Raw genomic sequence first — 19,814 nt, 5'->3', positions numbered from 1 at the left:
TTACAGTCATGGAGATGACTAGTTCAATTATTTATCCCAAAGAAGTATGCATAGAAGTCCCGGAATCTCATGGAATTTGGTTCGAATTTTTCCAAAGCGATGAGGCTTGTAAGCTATTCTCCTGCTTCCAATCACTTCGCATGTCCAAAGCACTAATCCAAGTGTATAGTCTTCCATTGCATACTCGCAATGGCACAAGCTTTCTCGGATTGGTTACAAGGAGGCGAAGGAGAGTCCATAAAAGTCATGCGGTATCTAGCGAATACATATCGCTGTGTGAACGATAAATTAAAAAAGGAGGGTACACCTGACGACGCCACTATTGCCGTTGTTATGTCAATCACGATGCACAATAATTTATTACGTGCACCTGGTGGGGCGAAAGTCCATCTTAATGCTTTACAGCGGATGGTCGAACTGCGAGGGGGGCTATCTTCGTTCCCTACTCTACTGCTACTTCATAAGATTTGTCGGTAGGAAGGAACACCGCACTGGCTAAGCTAGAATTTAAGTTTTTAAGAGTCTATGCTAACACTTTATAAATTTGATAGAACAGATATCGAGTTTTCTCTACAATCGGGTTCGCTACCCCGCTTTTATCGTGATGAATTCCCTTACACCACTATGCGCTCATCCTCAACATGGGTAGATACGACCTATGAAGCATTTATAAACGCCACAAATGCCCACATATATAACGTTGACATTCAAACAGTTTTTCGAGATATGCTATGCGCTTCAAGGTTTATCAACACCTTAAAAGTTACAAATCAGAAAATAGCGCCACTAGTGTTCCAAGAAATATTGATATCGACAGGGTATAGATTGATGTATATCTGTCCCTTGGATGGACCTCGACTGCTCCCTGCAGCAGACGATGTATGTCACTTAGCTTTGTTGGCTATGGTGACGACGATTTTGATTCGGAAAGGTTACAATCGCTTATCATACCCATATCTTGCTGGGTTGTTTCATGACTCGATCGCAAAGATAACTGAAAATCCATCAGTTTGCAATGGGTTCTTGCTCTGGCTATTGTTTATGGCGGGGATTTCGATTTTTGATGTCAAGGATGATGCTTGGTTGCAGTTAATGCTAAAGAGACATATCTCTCTCATGGAGCTGGAGAGCTGGCAATCTGTCAAAATTGAATTAACGGAATATCCGTGGATCGACTATTTCCATGATGGACCAGGACTTGAACTTTGGGACATATTGGCCAGGTCTTGAAGAATAAAAGCAAAATCACGACAACAAATAAAAGAACACTGGAAACTTGACTACAATTTGGCTCAGACACAACCTGGCTGGATAGTGTTCAACTTATTCGTCAAACTGTCCCATACCCGCTGTTGGATTCGCCTCCCGGATTCATTGGTCATCCACTCTGGAACATAGTGGCTATGCCATTGTTAGAGAAAAACACTTGAGCTAGAGATGTTGGATATATGCTTACTCTTTTACCACACATTCCGAACTATACTTTCCATGCGACTCCTCTCCGGCGAAAGCCCCTGCTAATAATGTCCGACTACCAACTTCCGTGCTCCGAGCAAAAAACAGTCTCATAAGGTTTATCTGGGTTCTAAGAATAAAGGGTGCGTTTCGAGTTAATTCGGAATAGCAAAGACCAGGGTTAATGTAATTTATTATGACGCCGGTTTTAGACACTGGGTTGAGAGAGGCAAGTTGTCGAACGGCGTACAGCTGCAGCAACTTAGACTCCTGATATCTATAGGGTTTAGGAACGTTAGTTTCAATTTAATTGAAGTTTGACTCCAGTGTGGGGTTGTATAACTATACCTGTCAGGCATTACCGAATTATTCTTTTTTCCCATCGAATCCAGAATGTCGCCTTCAACTTTTTCCAACCTACCCGGAACCATAAAGGCAACACCACTCCCGATGACTGTCAAATGTGTCTTCTCTCCAGTTTTTCTCGCTGTGTCTTTCAACTTCGGCAAAACCATCGCAGCCAATAGAAATGTGCTTGTGACATTGACCGTTAAAGTTGTTTCCAATCCCTCAGCAGGTTCCCAAACTGCCAACGCTACACTGGCATTCTCAATGATGGCATCCAGCCTATCCAATCCCTGAACTTTCTTTGCAAAAGCTTTAACGGAGTCGTAAGAAGATAGGTCAAGTTGCCATACTTCTGCGATTCCCTTCTTCCCAGTTTCGGCCTCTATTTTGGACTTGGCGGCTTCACCATTTTTGAGGGTGCGTACGGCGAGGATCACGCGAGATGGGGAGAAAGATACGAGATGTTTTGCGGCTTCAAACCCTAGGCCGGTGTTTGAGCCGGTGACTATGAAGGTTTTGTTGGCGCAGAGGGCTGGAGTTGGAATTATAGGGAGTTTGGTGTATTGGTCTGAGACGAATTGAGACAGAGACATTATGGGGTTAAATGAATATTTTACTTTCTTAGGAAGTAACTGGCTTTGAAAAAAGGTAGAAACACTAGAAGTATGGATTTTGTAACCTTTTCTAGTTAATTTATACAGCCGCACAATGCAGTAGCGGAGTTTACGAATTTATTGCAGTTCGATCAAGTTCGACTCGGATAACATTTTATATACATTCAGTTCACCCCCAAGGCTTCACGGGCTTGTTAATTTTTAAACTCCTAAGTCCATTCGAAGGACATAACTAAGTCCTTGAACATATATGACGACCACATCGACTGATATTATTATCTTTTTTAAGAAAGAAGGGAGGAAGGAAGACGACTAACTGGAGCTGCCGGCTTCAAACCCTCATGATATCATGCATCAGGAAGACAAGCGGGTTGGTGGACGCCAAGAACGGAAAGTTGCAGGGTTATGATTGGTTAATTATTGGTGCCCCGATTCGGAATAGGCCAGTTTAACTGACAAGGGTATAAGTGTCCTTCGGAGTATTCCGAATTTCAGCTCTTGGAGTTAACTTGAGCTCGCTCTACGAAAAAAAATTAAAAATTAAAAAAATTTAGATTCTGAGCGGTAGAGAGATCTATCAAACGTTATCATATGAGAGTGATTTAATTGGGTCTTCGAATTCGTAAACGGAAATATCCAATAGAAAAATATTAAAGGCAAACTGGTATTATGCATTCTATCAGCCAATTACCATGTAGGTTATGACTAGAAAGTACTCGATTACTAAGCCTTACTACTTGACACGGTTTGAGATATTATCTAATATGCTCCTCATTAGATTCTTTGGGATTGGAAAGCATCAGTAATCGTGCCGGTACGTGTGGAGTAGATAAACCGTAAGTTGGAATATCATGATGTGATTCCCAATCAACAACCTAAGTCGGCCGAGTCAACACAATAGTCTGTGGTATAAATGGCCGCCAATATAATCAACCGGATGAATTTTTATAATTTCATGTTAACTATAGGATCGATCAATATTCGACAGATTTAAAGATCCGCATTCCTTGCTTTCGAGAATTCCAGTTGTTGGATATCAGTTTAAACCTATAATACAAATAGAAAACACCCAAACTACCAATATGGCTTCTGCAGATCTTATTACTTCAATTCTCAAAGAGAACCTCTACGAGATCTTTGGTTCTCCATCCCACGAAGATCGTTTACAGAATCTTGCGCGCCTCTGGAACCCCGACGCCCTTTTTATCGACCCTTTCGGTGTCTTTAAGACTCATGAGGAGGTATCCAACGCTATTTCCGGGTTGCAGCAGGAAGGCTGGGTGTTCACGGAATTGAGTAAGTTTTCCTTTTTTTAAAAAATATATGTATCTATGCGCTTGAAATTGATATGCGAGTACTCTATGACTAATTATTATTTTTGAATATAGGCGAAGTACAGGTAACATCCCCACCAGGGAGCGAGATTGGAGTCGCGAGATTGCGTTGGGGTTATGGAAAGGCAAGCCAAGAGCCGGAGCTGACAGGGCTAGATGTTATTTCTGTGAAAGACGGAAAGGTTGAAAGATTGTACACCTTTTTAGATAGCAAGTCGGGCAACTGAATGTAGAATACACATCAATTGCAACTCTATGAAAGGAGATATATATATCGCCAATCTAGAAACAAAGTATCTTCTATTCTTTAGTTTCATCTAATAATTGCAGCTGAACTGAAAATGAATATAAGTTACTCCGCCAATAAGAAAAGCGAGGGATCATAAAGACGAGGTTCCAAGGGTTAACCGCCGACTCCAAATTTCTCACCGCCTCCCTCTAGCCACTCTTTTTCTTCGTTCGTTGATTCTCTGCCCAAACCATCATTCCGATGTGGATATCTACCGAATCTTTCCACAATCCGTACATGCATATTTTCAAAGATTTCCATAGTCTTCATAAACTCGGCTATCTCTTCATCTTCTTTCGTTTCTTCTTTTAATTCCTCTAAGATATTGATGAAATTTTTATGATCCGCCAAATTCTCGGAATGCATGAGGGGCATGTAGAACCATTGTCGGTATGGTAATGAATGTCTGATCCCCGGCAAAAGATCCCATCTCGTGCTCGAACCACCAATAGGCATCGAGGTGATATGCCTTGCCAAAGAAATAGCGATAGGGTCATAATGAGTGTAAACCAACGGTAGCGTTTCTTTGGTCCGGTATAGATTCCGGGGGATCTGATCCAACAAGATCATAAAACTCAACGCGGTTTTTGTCTTGGCTTCTGCATCCCCGCTGCCTTCCGCCGCTTCGATTTCGGCTACGAACGGTGCTGCGATTTCTGCGTCGGTGAGGCCTTTGATAGGGAAGTTCGAGGGAGAAATAGAAGAGATCGCAGGGTTGAGGTGGAGGTGGCATAGTTTATCAAAGGCGGCCTTGGCTTCTTTGGAGCCGGAGAACCAGCGTTGCGTTGCCTCTTCGGTGGGGGATTTGGCAGCCCATGGGAGCCCGGAGAACCAGAGGTCTCGAATGCTCTGGTAAAGAGTGGGCGTGAAAATTGTGTTATTCAAGACGCGGGGAGTAGCCATGATACCTGAATCTGGTACTAAAACTCGTGACGATAATGATCGATAGCGCAGCGCAGCAGAAGATATAAGGTATGGGCAATCCGAAATCCAACAAGGAAGCCTTCTAATGAATTAAGCTGACAAATTCGGCTTGCTTCTGGGCTGGGCTCTAATATCGTGCTCTGGGCACTCGCTTCTATGCTTTTAAAACCCTCGAACACCAGCACCTTATTTACATATAATCTACAGATATGAAAAATTCATACACAGAACCGACTCGAAAATACAGAATTGAAGTTGAGAAAGAGAATTGGGGTTATAACACACGTATGACTGCCATAAGTAATTAAATCTGTAACACAGTTGCAGTTGGTCCAGACTGCTGCTGCGCAGCAGCAATTAATCCTGGTTTACGAGATAATCCAGACCAGCCCCCCAAGAGAACTCATGAATGATCCCACACTGACAGGGCAAACACTTAGGTAGGTGTTAATCCGGCGTTGAAGCTATGGTTCAAGTTGCATCGCATTCATAAGTACCCGAGTGAGCTCTTCGCGGCCATTATTGCAATCCTGACAACGGCAAGTTCGCGCCTTCATTGCATCTAATGCATTTTTGTAACCACCACCCTCCGCATGGACATCAGCGCCAAGGTCAATTAGAGCCTTAATCACAGCGATATTTGCTTTGCTACATGTTCTTTGTGTAATACAGGTCTGTAGCAGGCTCCCAGAAGGTCGTTGAAGATTAATGTTTGCGCCGGCCGCCACTAGCATTTTTATAATGTTGATGTTGGTACTAACGTCAACTTCTTCGTGATCCAGCGACATCTGAAATCGCGAAAGTGCTGCAGCTTCTAACGGGGTTGTATTGGTACCGTGTTCTGGCGGGCATCCAGCCCGATTGGGGTCTGATCCACCCTCAATGAGTGCCTCGATGGTTTCTAGGGAATATTTGTATAAAATTACGTTCCGTATGGCGGAAACGAGAGGTTGATTCTGATTGATGTTGACGCCCACAGCTCCGGCGCTTATCTTACCGTTTGTCAGCAGAATCCTGACGAGGCCTGGGCAGTTTCTTCTAGATATAACCTGAAGCAGATCGCTGTCAGTAAATTTTCTAACAGAAAACCTGGCGTTCAGGCCAATGCAATACAGTAATTTGAGGACGTGAGGTTGTCTAAAAACCTCCAGGAAATGCGCCAGCTCTGTATCAAGCATTTCCGCCCGATATGATAGAAGATATTAGCTGCCGCATAATAAAAGAAATCGCATGATGGCAGCGCCAGTATCGATTTAATATCCTGCAAACTCCAGACCTCAGAAGGGGGGTTTTTTAGAGCCGTAAGACAGCAGCCAGCGAGCCTTTTATGACTTGCTTTAACCATCTGATCTTTAAGAATCGGATATAGAGTTTCAAGCCTCTGATTCCGAAGGAGGAAGTCTCTCACGGTCTCGTGGATAAATTGAGATCTTAAACTACTTTTGGAAACCTCGATAAGCCCTTTCGAGGTACTGGTAATATATCGCTTGATAACGTCTAGGGTGATGAGCGGATTTTGTCGTGCTTCAGGAACTAAGCTCTCAGGAGCCGTCCCGGCTATTACGGCTTCATATAATCCCTGAGGTTCTAGGTCGGAGGCTACAAACAACTGCCATTGAAGAATCAAAAGAGTTTCCTCTTTATGTGTGTTGTCCTTCCCTAGCAAATCTAAGAAGACTTTTTCGAGGCCTTGAGGTATTTGTCGAAGCTTGTACTCCACAGCAGCGATGTCACCTTCGTCAAATGCACGGTTGAGCATCTCGACAACAAGAACGGCCCACATAAAAACTCCTTCTGCCCTCGTACGCACTCCCGCCCGAATCCACTGAGTCTCCGGTATCATTGGCGTAAGTCTTTCTTGTATATAAATTTCGATGTCTTTTTGATGGTTGATGTGGGATTCAAGAATTATCTGGAGGCTCTTCTGCATCGTGATGGTGGGATAGTGGCGGCTTGACAGGCAAATTGAGAGATCAGTTTTACTAGCAATAGCAACGGAGCTAAGATTTTCAAGGTAGGCGACGACGGCTCTGATTTCTGCTTCATCACACTCATCGAGCGCATCCACAAAGAGGACAATCGGCCGTTGGCTTTGGGTGACGGCTCGAATGAAGAGATCTTTAAGCTCGCCTTCAGACCAATTCCAAATTTTGGGCCCGTGCTTTTTCTTCTTTTTGCGGAAGTATGAAATGAAATTCTGACATAACTGACTGTCTTGGTCTAAAACCTGATAGATCAGCGATCTTAGCATGCCAATAAAAGATTTCTCTAACCTCTCGCTACTGCGAGCGCTAAAGAAGTATGCTGCAATCATATGATCCTTCAAGAGACGCTCGCAATGATTCAATGTGTGCTTTAGCAGCGTGGACTTCCCAGCACCGGGTTTGCCCTTAATCCAAAGTACTCCATTATGAAGCTCAATATCTTGTCTTTGTAGCCACTGTGTAAAGACTTCGGTTTCGAAAAACCAGTCACAGGTATTGCGAATAGGTTTTTCGATGTTATCCCGTCGGTTATCGATCTCAAGAAACGAAAGCGATTGAAGAAACAGCAGTTCAATTTCTTCTAATAGATGAGTTAGAAATCGAATAATGCCACTCGTATATTGGCCTTAGAATTTAAAGCCCTTAGAGTTGCGTACCTTGATCATGATCTGGAATGATAACGGATTGTTTTTGTATTTTCGCCCCCGGAATTCCAAAGCAAAGGAGCTCTTTGGTATACGCAGCAGCAGTAGCTGCCGAATAATCCTGCCATTTTTTGTTTTTATGGGAATCGGCGTAATCACAAATTCCCCGTATCACCAAGCATGGAAAGGTGTCCATCAGGCCGGCGGCTTCCATTTCGACGCAGTATACACCCATCTCTTTTGCAAGTTTATTCCTCATCTGGCCATGTTTAATAACTTGATTTCCGGATGCAATCACGCCGTAATGAATTCGGGGTTCTGGGCTTGACCGAGAAGCCCTCCTCTCTATCCTGTTGATGTCACAGTTCCTGCATGTTTCCCCGCCGGTATGCTCATATTCCCAATCGAAAAGTTGATCTTGTTGTGCACCAGGATAAGTGAAGTTATCCTGAATTAGAGGATACTTTTGAATGGCTTGGGTAATAAAACGTGATATAGATGGTTCTTTCGTTTTGTGATCCGCCCGCAATTTGCTTACAGCGCTTAGTAGGGCGTGAGGAGGCTTATTGAGAACACCGATCCTTTGGAAGTGGCCTCCAGCAACCGTCTTTCCCAAGTCATACTGGACGACACCAGGTAGATTTGTGGTGGGTATGCTGACTACGATATCACCAAGTCGAATATCCGCATCATTGTCAGGTACACCCCCGCCGATGCCAACCATCAAATAGTGTTCGATTGATGGAAAACTAGCTTTTAACCTTGCGGCTGCAGCCGTGGCATTTATCGTCCCGTACCCTCCTGCCGGCAGACAGACAATAACAACGTTATGATGGGCAACAGATCCGAGTATGTAAGAGTTATCGTCATCGGGTATCTTCGGAGCTTCTAAGTGGATTTCGTCCAACATTGTTTTTGCCGCGGCCATCTCAAGGGATAGGGCGCATATCCATCCGATCGTATAGCTTCGTAAGGATATCGAGCCTGTGGCTGTCTGCAAGGAAGATTCCCCGAGAGTGCCTTCATTATTTCGCTTTCTCTTTGACATTTTTTTATTAGCGGGATAACGGTCCCGCGCCTGCGCCGTCTAAGTCTCTCAACCTTTAGTAGGAATCAGTCAAGCACCTGTGTGTAGTCTTGCCTGATTTCATGAAACTCTCCACCGATTACAACCTAGGCCTACCCAGCCAAGGAAGCAAACAAGGCTCCCACTAAGCAGTACCTAGGCAGCCCGTAGTTCAGCGTTTAGCCGCGATATACTAGTATACGGGTATTGGGGGCAGCGCGCAGTTAGTGATTATAATAATCTAGAACTAGTATCAATCTAGAATTCGAGCCGATGGGAATCGATCGCGTATATATCTGGGGTGTTTAAATTGTTGTTGGGTGGGGTTACAGCTGAATTAATAGGAGGTGAAAAACAAAAATCTGGCAATGTTCTTGGGATCAAACGAAGCATGAAGAGGCTGAAAACTTTCAGAACTCAAGCATGAGTTTATACTAACGAGAGGGCTTTGCATTTCCAGGATCCTAAGAATCCGTTATATCAATCGCAAGGCTTTCAACTTATAAGTTATTACTTTATCAAGGATTCAACTTAATTATAAGAACCATTTATGTTTGAGACTTTTATACGTATAAGTACTATATAACCAGAGAGCGCCTATGTTTTCTCGACAGACTACAATGGTCAGAGGTTGAAGTTCGATTAGATCTTAGGTTACAGTTTTTGTAGAAGGGTTAGCCAGACCCCTTTATATTTTATTTCCTGTATAGTTTCCCTACATACCATAGCTAGCACAATACTCACCATAGAAATTGGCAGGGCACTTGGGCATTTATATTTATCAAACATTCCGCTTTGTCTCAAACCAGACTTCGCATTTCCAATTATATTATTTATAAATTTCTGGACTAGTTATTTACAGAGTACTGTGATAATATTCCTAGATATCTTCGAGATACGCTGTGCGCATGTACATGCTTGCTAGTACTTGGGCCGATCTGCTCCCTTCGTGATGCCTGGGAGCGAGGCCATGCGGGCCCCTTTTTAAAAAAAAACCAAAATTAGACTTAGAAGGGAGTATACAAACAGCAATAAAAAACTACTTCTATCCACAGGACCCAAATTTTCTCAGATATTGTGGTATACCAAACTTGAAGAAACGAGTCGAAGACCAGATATGCATAATATTAGTCTAGACTGGATTGCTAACCATTCTCTTAATATACTCCCATATCTCTTGGCTCTGGCGATGGTAGGCAATGTTATATCCAGGAAAGCATTTGTATGAACGAATATTTTTCCCCCGTGCATCTCCGCCGTCCTGATCTGTCCATTCGATTTTACCCGTCGACGCCAGAGTAAACAGCGGATTGTCCATACCACCTTCTGGCTCATTGCAATTCTCATCTAGATAGAAATGACATGTAGCATGAACGACACTAACGTCTGTAACACGAAAGTTTCCAGATTCTGTATCTGGATGACCAACTTTAAGACATTTCCTGCTGTCCTCAATTCTGTGAACGCCAGGGCTCCAAGTCCCTTGGAAGCTGGCACCGTCCGGGATAGGTCCTAGTCTTTCTACTTGGTCCGGACGCCTTGCAGTCTTATTATCGACAAATGTCACTGTAAAGCCATCAACACCCCCCCAACTCTCAGCATATCTACATTTAATGCTCTGGATCGTATTGTCGTCTTTCCCGTTTCTCCACATCGCCTCATCCTCTCGATTGTAGGCAGCAAATCTAGAACTCTCCGGATGACAATCCTCGTCCGCAAAGAACTCACACTCACAGTATCCAGTAACCCTGAAAGAGGAGAGCTGTCGAGGGATGTTACTATTGAGATCTTTGAGGTTATTACACTGGCCACTCATTCCGTTTCTGTTGTCTCGAATGTTATCCCAATAGCTGTGGACATTGCCATTAACTGGATCTACATCCGGATTCCCCAGAGGCCATCCAACCCAGTTGTTTTTTGAGCGATATCCATCTGGGCTATGCTTCCAAAGGGCCACTAAGCAGTATGGCCCATCAAAAATCGGTGTCCGAGGACGATCAATGGGCTTCTTTTCAGAATCTGGCGCTGGTTGTAGCCCATTGACGTAAGAAAGATCCTCGAATAGCCAGTTCGGAAACACCTCATACTCCTTGGTTGGGATGAGCCTCGGGGCTAACTGGGATATATATCCCATTTGCAAAGGCACACCAATAGCAGCTGGTAGAGCTAAAGCAGGCATTTTCAATTCCTATTGATGTTCGGAGTAAAAAAAGAGTATGTATGAAGGAAGATAAATCCGGATTAATCCAAATTTTAAAAAGAGAGTTGATGTCAGAATTTGTAGCAACTGTTGATTGGAGTTCTGATCAACAGTTGGTCCAAGACAGTCCGCAGAGCCTATAATAGGATAGTTGGCATAGAAGATTCTAAACTAATTTTAAAAAATCGCATAGTTCCGGATAAGGCTCTTTATAGATAGCAGCCTTACTATAGTACCGGTATTTTGATCGATAGAACTTAAACGCTGTGGCTTAGAGAAGCAACTTTGATTACGACATTTTCCGTGTAATTTTTGTCGGTGGGGCTAGGTATACGTACGAGACAACATTCGAATATTCCCTGTACATGTGGTATACACATGCAAATTTACCCCTAAAACAAAGTCTAACGATTGCAAAAGACGTAAGAATATATTTTACGAAGCATAGCGAATTGGAGTTTTACTGCTGAACTAGGCGTAAGACGGTTGCCTTCCCAAGAACATATATATAACACCTAATGAATCAATATAGAAATACTAACATTACATGTATTTTGTTGGAGTTTGGAATTAGCATGTGTTGCAAGAGCCGCCTAGACAGCATAAAACCGACGACGAGACAACTACACACCAACCGGTACCATGATATCTGAATGGGCAGGGGCTTAGCGTTAAAACTATCGAAATCTACGACTTTTAGTGGTCTGGACTATATTTTCCTCATTCGGACCGTTATATTATCAATAAATTTTTGATGACCAGTTACGCAATTGCAATGCTCTCCTGCTGGTCTTAAGGCCTGGTCCCGGTCTTGTAGGCGGCTCATCATTTTTTCTCCTGTACCTTTTTTTACTGGTCCTAGTTATGACGACTACCCTACAATCTGAATTTAATGCAGACCGCAACAGGTTCTTGGCTAATATATTAATAGCACCTCGAAATAAGTACAGAGTATCTATATCTAGAAATATCTCCAATTAGCAACTCTAACACAACTATCAAGATGCCACAGGAATGCCCGAACGTACTTTGCCTACGTATATATAAAAAGTAGCCATCTGTATCGCTTTTAGCTGCCACTGCCTAGCTAACTTAACCGTCGTAAGCTAGTATCCATGGCATGCTTGTCCGATTAATATATTCGATTGTGTAGCCTTCGAAATTGCCTGAGCAATGCTTAACATCCGGATATCCTTACCAATGCAACGATAATAGATGGGGGAAATGGCGCATATACACGCTTGGAAAAGGTGGTGTTTGAATATACAGCCACCCGGTCGAGTTGGTCGAAGTTGACCAGAAACGATACGGCGCAATCGTGTATAGTCTGACGGAGCATGTGTACAGCTAGTTACCCCCCAAAACAGTACTAGTATACTATACTACTGGTAGTCTCGTTCCCAGTGGCTACGTCGCGAAACTTTATTTCTTCCAGCCGATCTGAGCTGCCTCACTACTCAATGTTGTAGGTTGAATCCTCTTACACAACGTTTGGGAATTTGAAACCCAACATGACATCGCATGAGTTGGTGCCACAGCTGGCAAAACACGACTCTCTGTTAACATGTTAACATGTTGCAGTCTAGTCGACATGCATGTTGGAACTCATACGCAATGAAATTTGAATTAATTCTTTAGATTCGAGGTAGCAGGAAAATAGATTTTTAAAGTGACCAGATATCTAGATACCTCTTGGTTTATTGAATTTGGCACAATTATACGATGGCGAGGACAAGGCCCGCCTCGCAATTGACGAGACCAGGCTGGACCCGAAACAAGCTCAGCAATGAATTTCAAGTCTCACTGGTGGTAGAGTGGCACCAGAATACAACAAGGTTTTAACCAACGCAGATCTAGATCGATATTCAGAGATATCGAGATTATACTAGCATGCGAAGTGGTCTGGACATGCGAAGCACAGTATGTTTGGGTATATGGACACCGCACGCGAACCTCACAGACCCTGGTAAAAAAAATAACAACTTAATTTTGAGCCACCAATACTCAGTTTCATGAAGCTTACGTACGTAGGTTGTAGATGTGTCAATGCAATGTTATGTTAGATTTTGACAATTTGGTATTTTCACTTGCCAGGCAATTGGACTTACTCCTCCTGTCAAAATCAAAGTGATAGATGTTTAGCTGAGCCTCCTAAAGCTTCAATCGATGTAATCTAATCCCCTCTGGATGCCTAGCTATAGGTTTTCGTAAAACCGCTCGTGGGCTAACTAGATTGATATTATATTACTTTGGTCGATTGAGAAGCCAGAGAAATGGGCATCATATGAAGTCCTATATGATACAAACGAACCACCCATCGGGACCAAATTTCTCCCCAACATCATAGCCTTCAATGCTATGTCAAAGACTTTATATATAATTTAAACTTTTGGCTACAACGAAATATACAGGCGCCGTCAATTAATTCTAACAGAATGCGCTAGAAACTTAAGGACATTGCATTGAGGCAGTGTGAAGGTCGTTTTCGTACTCAGTTGTGCCATACTAACTATCAATAGAAATGGTCTTGCTGTTTCAATTGCAATACTGAAGGCATAAGAGAACTAAAATTCAAACGGTAATCTGCCACCTGTTCCTCTTGTGGAAAGAGACCCAAGGGCTTGTAAAATATATATATAACCCATGCCTTCGTCCTTCCAAGCCGTCATGATGCCAAGTTCTTAGCATAATTCACCCTGCCCATATTCGACAAACTGCAGAGTTTATCCATCTTACGAGACTCCCTTTAAATCTTTAATCACAGATATATCGAGATCCACTATTTTGGCAACTTTCTATCTTGCTCCAGAATAGAGATTTAAATATAAACATATTACGGCTTCGGACAGCCCTCAGCGCTCTCTAGTATACTAGTGATTGTCTATCAATCTAGTTATACGTTACATACTCGATCTTTAATCTTCTCACTTCCATATATTCTTATTTATTGTCACCGTGGGAGAATAGTCTATTAGTAGATTGTGAACGCGGTCTCGATTCTACAATATACCGGCAGGTCCCATATACACTGCTTGAGATTATAGTCGAGGGTGGTCTCGTTAACGCGTTCCCAGGCTGAGGGTATAATTTACACCTTAATTAAGCTTGGTTTGCTGTCATTCTGTCTCATAGGCTACGAGCTTATAGGCTAACACAATGGTTAAATACAAACATTTACCAACCATCTTTACTGCGGTCGTAGCAAGCTTACAAGGTGTTGTTGCGGCCGGTGTCCCCAAATTCGACAAGAGACAGGACTCCTTGGATGACGATGGCGACCTACCAGGATTTAGTGACCCGGTACCGGTGGCGCCGCACCAGGTTTATGAGTGGTATAATCGGACAGGCCTAGCTGGGTTTGGGATGGCTAGATTGGGTCCCAATGCTACTGCCCAGGAAAGGTTGGAAACCCTCGGGCCCTACAAACCTGGGAGGTTCCAAGCGGCTCTCCAGAGCTGCCTCGATGATTTTGTCGATGAAAGTCAATATTGTATCACGAGATATGGTCATAGCACTGATCCTAATCCAAATGAAGAGGTATCCAGCGCTCCTCAAGGCAGTACGGCAATTCTTTGCTGCAAAGAGGGATACACTGCATACCTCTTCAATTATCGTAATCGGAATGCGGAGAATCCTGATGTTCGCATCAATTGCTATCATGCTGCCCTGATTGCCAACGAGACTTTAAGCTCTCTCCTTAATCAAGACACTATGGGCCCCGTATTTCAAGGCTCAGTAGAACCCGTAGTGCAGATTGGGGATAACTCGTCAAGCACATTCATGGCTAGAAGCTATTGGAGCGAAGACAAAAGCTGGGGTATCGATATTTATTATCTTGAAGGTGGCGGCAGTTCAAATTCCACGAATGATACCAGCGATGCCTGCCCTATCGAAACTCCGTACACCTGGGTTACAAGAGGTAAATGGGCAGATCTAGACAAACCAGAGGAGAATCCGGAAGATCCCCCAGAAGAAACTCGCGACCCATCCCCAACCATGGATCGTATGGATCCTGAAGAGACAACTACAGATATGATGAATCCTGAAGAGACGACTGCCGCCGAAGGATCAACTAGTACTATGGGGTTGAATAGTACGGCTCCGACAGCAAGTGCGATGATGAGGTCGGCTTCAATCACTGGAGAGGTTACGATCCAAACCGCAATCCCAGTACCTACGAGCGCAATGTCAATAGTTTCGACGACGCCCCAGCGAACGGGTACACCTGTTCGAAGTGCTACACCTGTCCCAACCGATGACGACCTAAGCGACGGGAGCTTCTAAGGCTGACTAATATTATAATGTATTTGCAGTACTAGTAGTTCTGATCAGGGTCAAAATATGACCATTCAGGATCGATGAAAACCCTTGCCCAGATGCCCAGATTTGTCAATACATCTAGCTGCTTCTTAGCACACTTCGTTCAGACCGTAATTTTCTTTTCTTTTGTCAAGTTGTTCGATTAATCCATCTGCTTTGTTTATGGGTCCATTTCTCGTCTTCTCGATTAGTTTCGATCCGAAATGCAAGCATATTCCAAAAGATTTTTAGAGTGGGTAGTACTTTTAGTTGGTTTTGAAATTTCCTGTATTTAACTAGGTTGCGCCTTCCTGTATGCATTTATCTTGGCTTCCTGATGGCTTGAACGTTTGTATACGCAGTATATAAGTATATGTCATTATGTGTTATAAATTCGATTTTAAATTTTCTGGGCAATTCTGGCGTAGTAAAAATAATCAAGAATGCATTTGTAAGCTTAGAAACGGCACCTGGCTTCGAACTGGGCTATGGAATTGATAAAATCAACGTCCACCAGGTACTAGCCGTGATAGTTTTCATAAACAACTTTACAACAGTGTCGCTTCTACCTGCACTGTACATATGTACATGTATACGTTTAGGGCGAAAAAACGTCAAAAAGCTCTTTCAGGGTGGAGCCATCTAACAATACCGACCAATGAAATATCCTCGGATCCTTTGGCACATGGCAGCCCTTTCGTCCCATCTTTCTTATCTGAGTATCATGCCCTGCTTCGAGCCCTCTCACTTTATTTGAGTTAACATACCTAAGACTACCCTAGTAGATATTCAGACGGCTTGTTATTTGGCCATTCTGCTGGATTGTTTTATACCCCGCACATCCTTTCGGGTAGATTCCCTTCGAATCTGACAAATGACATTATCGGAGACGGGAGAACAAGTGATAAGGTGTGGCTGGGCAACTGTGCATAAAGCGTATTATCAAGAATATTTCTTAGAATTGGGCATTCTTGACTTAATCAATATGCATGCACCATCCAACCTCATGGAAGATGAGCTAATAATAAGCATTTAATATATCGAAAGTTTGAATTCTTTTGGAAGGACAACGCAACAACTATTACCTTGCATTGAGAAACAAGGCTGGGTCGATACTTTCTGTTCCAGAAGTTTTTTTTTTTTTGATACCAGGCTACTCAATTACCCTAGCGTTCAGGTTAGGTTGTGGTAAGCCGGCAGTTGAACGCAAATGGGGCCTCACCTCACCCCACGGCCACATGCAACGATGTCGTATTGTGACGGAAAAACCATCCGACGGGTTTGGCTTGGCTACCAACCCTTTTAAGTATTCCGAAATAATAGTCTGCATGTGAAGACGTTCGCAGGGCCTAGGAGTTAGAGTAGCTCAAAGTGGTACGCACTAGTACTTGGATACGATCTATGCATGCGTGAACACCCAATGATATCTGGTTGCTAACATTGATAGTCGAGTAATTCACAGCCGGCCGTCAGCGTCCAATATACCATCGGTATCATCGAATTTCATTCGTATCTTCGTGGTTTGTGAGAAATTAGAGCCAACGGATCGCTACATTCCAAGCTGACAAAGCTGCTGCCTTAGCAATATTATTTTTTAAACACATGGCTGATCCACTGATGTTAATTCTTTATTCCCTGCTAAATAATCTACTAACAATAAAAGAATGTTCCTTCCCAATTTAAAGTAATTAACCTGTGCGGTGGGATCCGCACCCGTCTTCCGGACGGCTTAAGTATATAAATCATGTTACACAGATAATTTCATCTGTCAAGGCTTAAAGGATGCAGGTGTGAGGAGGCTTCGGAACCCCAAAGGTTCCGAGCTCCTAAGACCCTGCCGTCGATCCTTCTTGATACATACTATCAGCTGGCTGAAACAATGTTGTGCAACCTTCTAAAGTGTGGAAAATGTGTTGATTCACCTAAAAATACCACATTAGTTAATTCACAATGCATGGGTGGCTTAAGCCGGCCGGTCTCCATGAAGGATACAAACAGCTGCGCAATGGTAAGGAATTCATCTTATTCCTCTCTTTTTCTGGTGCATATCAGAGCTTGTGATAGAAGAGTGGTTAAACTAATATATCAGTTAGTGCAGTTATAATGTGATCGGGTTTGGGGTTCGTATTCGATCAGTACCCGTGCGGACGCCTGCACCGGTGCCGGACCGGATGGGTTCCCGAAGAATTTGAATGGCCTGATAGTCGAGATATAAATCCACAAATTTAGAGGAAAGGTATTGTTCCAATCATTGTCTCACAATATACGTTTAAGACTGATCTGTCATCCCTAGATTCTGCCGGTATATACATGACAATACTTTCTATCCTTAGAACGCCGCAAGCAAAGCAAGCAACCCAACAGCCATAGCAGAGCCAACCTTGACACCTGAAGCCGTATTACTAAACACCGGCGCAGGTAAAGCGGAAGTCTTAGTGGCACCACTGCTACTTGTAGTAGCAGCCACGGCCTTATCTCCAGCTGGAGACTTTTGGGTGGATGTAGTAGCCGCTTTTCCTTCATGATGAGCATGATGGTCAACAGAAGTAGTGGCTTTGCCACTCGGAGCACTTTTAGCTTCTTCGCCAGCCTTGGAAGTGGTAGTTTTTAAGGTGTTTAGAGCTGATGTAGGAAGAGAAGTTGTCGGTTTAGCTGCTTCTGAAGTGGTTGCGATGTTTGTGGGTGGGGCTGATGAGGTTGCTGCGCCGTCTTTTTCTGCGGCGGCTACAGAGCCGCAGATGGCCAGAAGGCTGCGATTACAAGACGCAATGTGAGTTAAACTTCTTCCAAAATATTTAATATTTGCGTGATGCACAGTTCTGAGGCTTAACGCATCAAACTGACCTAAGGAAATGGAGCAACTTCATTTCGAAATTTAAACAAATCAGTGAGCGTTAAGGTCGTAAAAGAGCGTGAATGGACGACGATTTCGTATAGAAAATTTAAAATGAAAGCAAAAAGGAATGATATAAGCATAGATGGACAAATATTGAGGCCGGAATAGAGATAACTCAGGGCACTGTAACACTTTATTTAACCTCTGCTACACAGCTTTACTCTCGCCCTGTCTACGTGTATACTCCTCTTTGATTGATCCTTTATACCTAGTAGGTATCTATTCAAAAATTCACGGGTGTTTTCAATTCCGAGTTCCTGAATAGGTATTTTATTCCAGCGAAGACGTGGGCACCGCTCGAAGTGTTTGTTTCCCAAGAAAACATCATGGCGTATCACCGGGTGACTGGTACCTATTCTTGATTTTCTAGCCGGGTTAACGGCCTCCTAGGCGAAAATGTTTATAGACAGCGGAGGAAAAACATAAATAGCGAGAAGTATGCTAGAGAATTTGTTTCCATTGACAGGCTAGCCGATCCAGGTATATACCGGATATCGATGGTGCGACCGTTCACGCTTCGACATTTGACAGGTACAGTCGGAGCTTGGCCTTGACCTTAAATAAACAACAAAAAGCTACATGTCACTAGCATTATCGGTTAACCTAGCTACGTTAGAATATCTGGGCAAAAGCTTGAGGCTCCAAATAGGAGAAACGGCGGAGAGGATTATAACATCATGTCAGAAAGTAAGCAGGCCGTAATTACGACGGATGTATATGACAGTCATCTATATAGTCAACAGGTTCTCTAACAGTTAATATAATCATCACATAGCATGAATGGGCATAGGCAGTGAAGTAATGCTATAACCTTGAGGAGTTTTGGAAAGGGCTGCTTCAAGAAGGTCAGTAATACAGGAATGTTTCAACCGAGTCGGAGTTATGGCAAGGGTGGTCTGCTTCGCTAGGGTCTGACGAGGCGTCAAGTCGAACCGAGATGCCCATTTGCCATCTTTTCGATGCAGGAGAAGGGGGAAACGTCGAACTATCCGCCTACTTGGGGGGCAAGGGAGGCAACAAACCAGCTCTCTGGAGGGGACATGTACACGGAGTACATGGAACATACCGAATGTTCGCATCATGTCGGACAGAAGGTTTGAACCGGGTATCACTGTGGGAGGACGTACATACGTATACCTTTATACAAGGTTACAATTGATTAGAGGTCAAGATGGATCCAGCCATCGGTGTTAAATTACGAATGCTACGACAAGCCCTTGCCTCCCGTTTGCGCCGATAAAAAATTCGTCGACATGCCATATGGCCATTCCAAACCTGATTCTTGATTGACCGATTGATTCACCGATCAAGTTTTTTTTTGTTTGCTCCCCTTTACCCCTTGAAATTGACGAATTAATTCTGAGTTCATGATATCATCCCGTCGTTAAAAGAGGCTTTTTGCGTATACTACTTAAGTTAAGTACCTATACCATCCGTCCATTTTAGCCGCTTGAATAGGGAAAAAAAAAAAAAGAAGAGAGGGAGAGAGAACGAGAGGGACACATTCGCCGTCTTTAGTTCCTTAGTTCGCTCTCTGACTCTTTTCCCGCTTTCCCACGTTAAGCTCGAGCTCGTCTGCTAATTCTAGCTTCAAGCTAGCCCGGTATATCATATCATATCATATACAGCACTTACTAAGGAATTGAAATATTATCATATGCATATCAACATTATATGTAATGTATGTTGAATTGGCGCACTATCGCATTACGTTATTCAGACTGCCAGTCAGTTTGGAATTTTAATTCAAGGCTTGTAAC

General features: G+C 43.3%; 8 protein-coding genes across 8 annotated transcripts; 3 read left to right on the top strand and 5 right to left on the bottom strand.

Annotated features, from left to right (window-relative positions):
- Positions 1-189: 189 nt before the first annotated feature.
- On the top strand, positions 190-1,230 carry AOL_s00080g208 (uncharacterized protein; the record flags this gene model as incomplete). The annotated part of the gene is made up of 2 exons (XM_011124583.1): positions 190-473; positions 552-1,230. 2 exons carry the CDS (start codon positions 190-192, stop codon positions 1,228-1,230), a joined length of 963 nt encoding a protein of 320 aa, XP_011122885.1.
- A 62-nt stretch (positions 1,231-1,292) lies between these two features.
- Positions 1,293-2,396, bottom strand: AOL_s00080g207 (uncharacterized protein; the record flags this gene model as incomplete). Its single annotated transcript, XM_011124582.1, has 3 exons — positions 1,293-1,401; positions 1,457-1,732; positions 1,804-2,396. 3 exons carry the CDS (start codon positions 2,394-2,396, stop codon positions 1,293-1,295), a joined length of 978 nt encoding a protein of 325 aa, XP_011122884.1.
- Positions 2,397-3,499: 1,103 nt separating this feature from the next.
- Positions 3,500-3,978, top strand: AOL_s00080g206 (uncharacterized protein; the record flags this gene model as incomplete). Its single annotated transcript, XM_011124581.1, has 2 exons — positions 3,500-3,713; positions 3,806-3,978. The coding sequence occupies 2 exons, from the start codon at positions 3,500-3,502 to the stop codon at positions 3,976-3,978; spliced, it is 387 nt and encodes a 128-aa protein (XP_011122883.1).
- A 176-nt stretch (positions 3,979-4,154) lies between these two features.
- Positions 4,155-4,943, bottom strand: AOL_s00080g205 (uncharacterized protein; the record flags this gene model as incomplete). The annotated part of the gene is made up of 1 exon (XM_011124580.1): positions 4,155-4,943. One exon carries the CDS (start codon positions 4,941-4,943, stop codon positions 4,155-4,157), a length of 789 nt encoding a protein of 262 aa, XP_011122882.1.
- Positions 4,944-5,428: 485 nt separating this feature from the next.
- Positions 5,429-8,641, bottom strand: AOL_s00080g204 (uncharacterized protein; the record flags this gene model as incomplete). The annotated part of the gene is made up of 3 exons (XM_011124579.1): positions 5,429-6,129; positions 6,234-7,529; positions 7,606-8,641. The coding sequence occupies 3 exons, from the start codon at positions 8,639-8,641 to the stop codon at positions 5,429-5,431; spliced, it is 3,033 nt and encodes a 1,010-aa protein (XP_011122881.1).
- A 1,150-nt stretch (positions 8,642-9,791) lies between these two features.
- Positions 9,792-10,838, bottom strand: AOL_s00080g203 (uncharacterized protein; the record flags this gene model as incomplete). Its single annotated transcript, XM_011124578.1, has 1 exon — positions 9,792-10,838. The coding sequence occupies one exon, from the start codon at positions 10,836-10,838 to the stop codon at positions 9,792-9,794; it is 1,047 nt and encodes a 348-aa protein (XP_011122880.1).
- Positions 10,839-14,015: 3,177 nt separating this feature from the next.
- Positions 14,016-15,143, top strand: AOL_s00080g202 (uncharacterized protein; the record flags this gene model as incomplete). Its single annotated transcript, XM_011124577.1, has 1 exon — positions 14,016-15,143. The coding sequence occupies one exon, from the start codon at positions 14,016-14,018 to the stop codon at positions 15,141-15,143; it is 1,128 nt and encodes a 375-aa protein (XP_011122879.1).
- A 2,344-nt stretch (positions 15,144-17,487) lies between these two features.
- On the bottom strand, positions 17,488-18,025 carry AOL_s00080g201 (uncharacterized protein; the record flags this gene model as incomplete). The annotated part of the gene is made up of 2 exons (XM_011124576.1): positions 17,488-17,908; positions 18,003-18,025. The coding sequence occupies 2 exons, from the start codon at positions 18,023-18,025 to the stop codon at positions 17,488-17,490; spliced, it is 444 nt and encodes a 147-aa protein (XP_011122878.1).
- Between the last annotated feature and the right edge of the window lie 1,789 nt (positions 18,026-19,814).

The sequence above is a fragment of the Orbilia oligospora genome, assembly GCF_000225545.1.
Source record: "Orbilia oligospora ATCC 24927 unplaced genomic scaffold scaffold00080, whole genome shotgun sequence".
Lineage (NCBI taxonomy): Eukaryota > Fungi > Ascomycota > Orbiliomycetes > Orbiliales > Orbiliaceae > Orbilia > Orbilia oligospora.
Note: the sequence above shows the minus strand (reverse complement) of the source record. Positions and strands in the feature narration are given on the sequence as shown.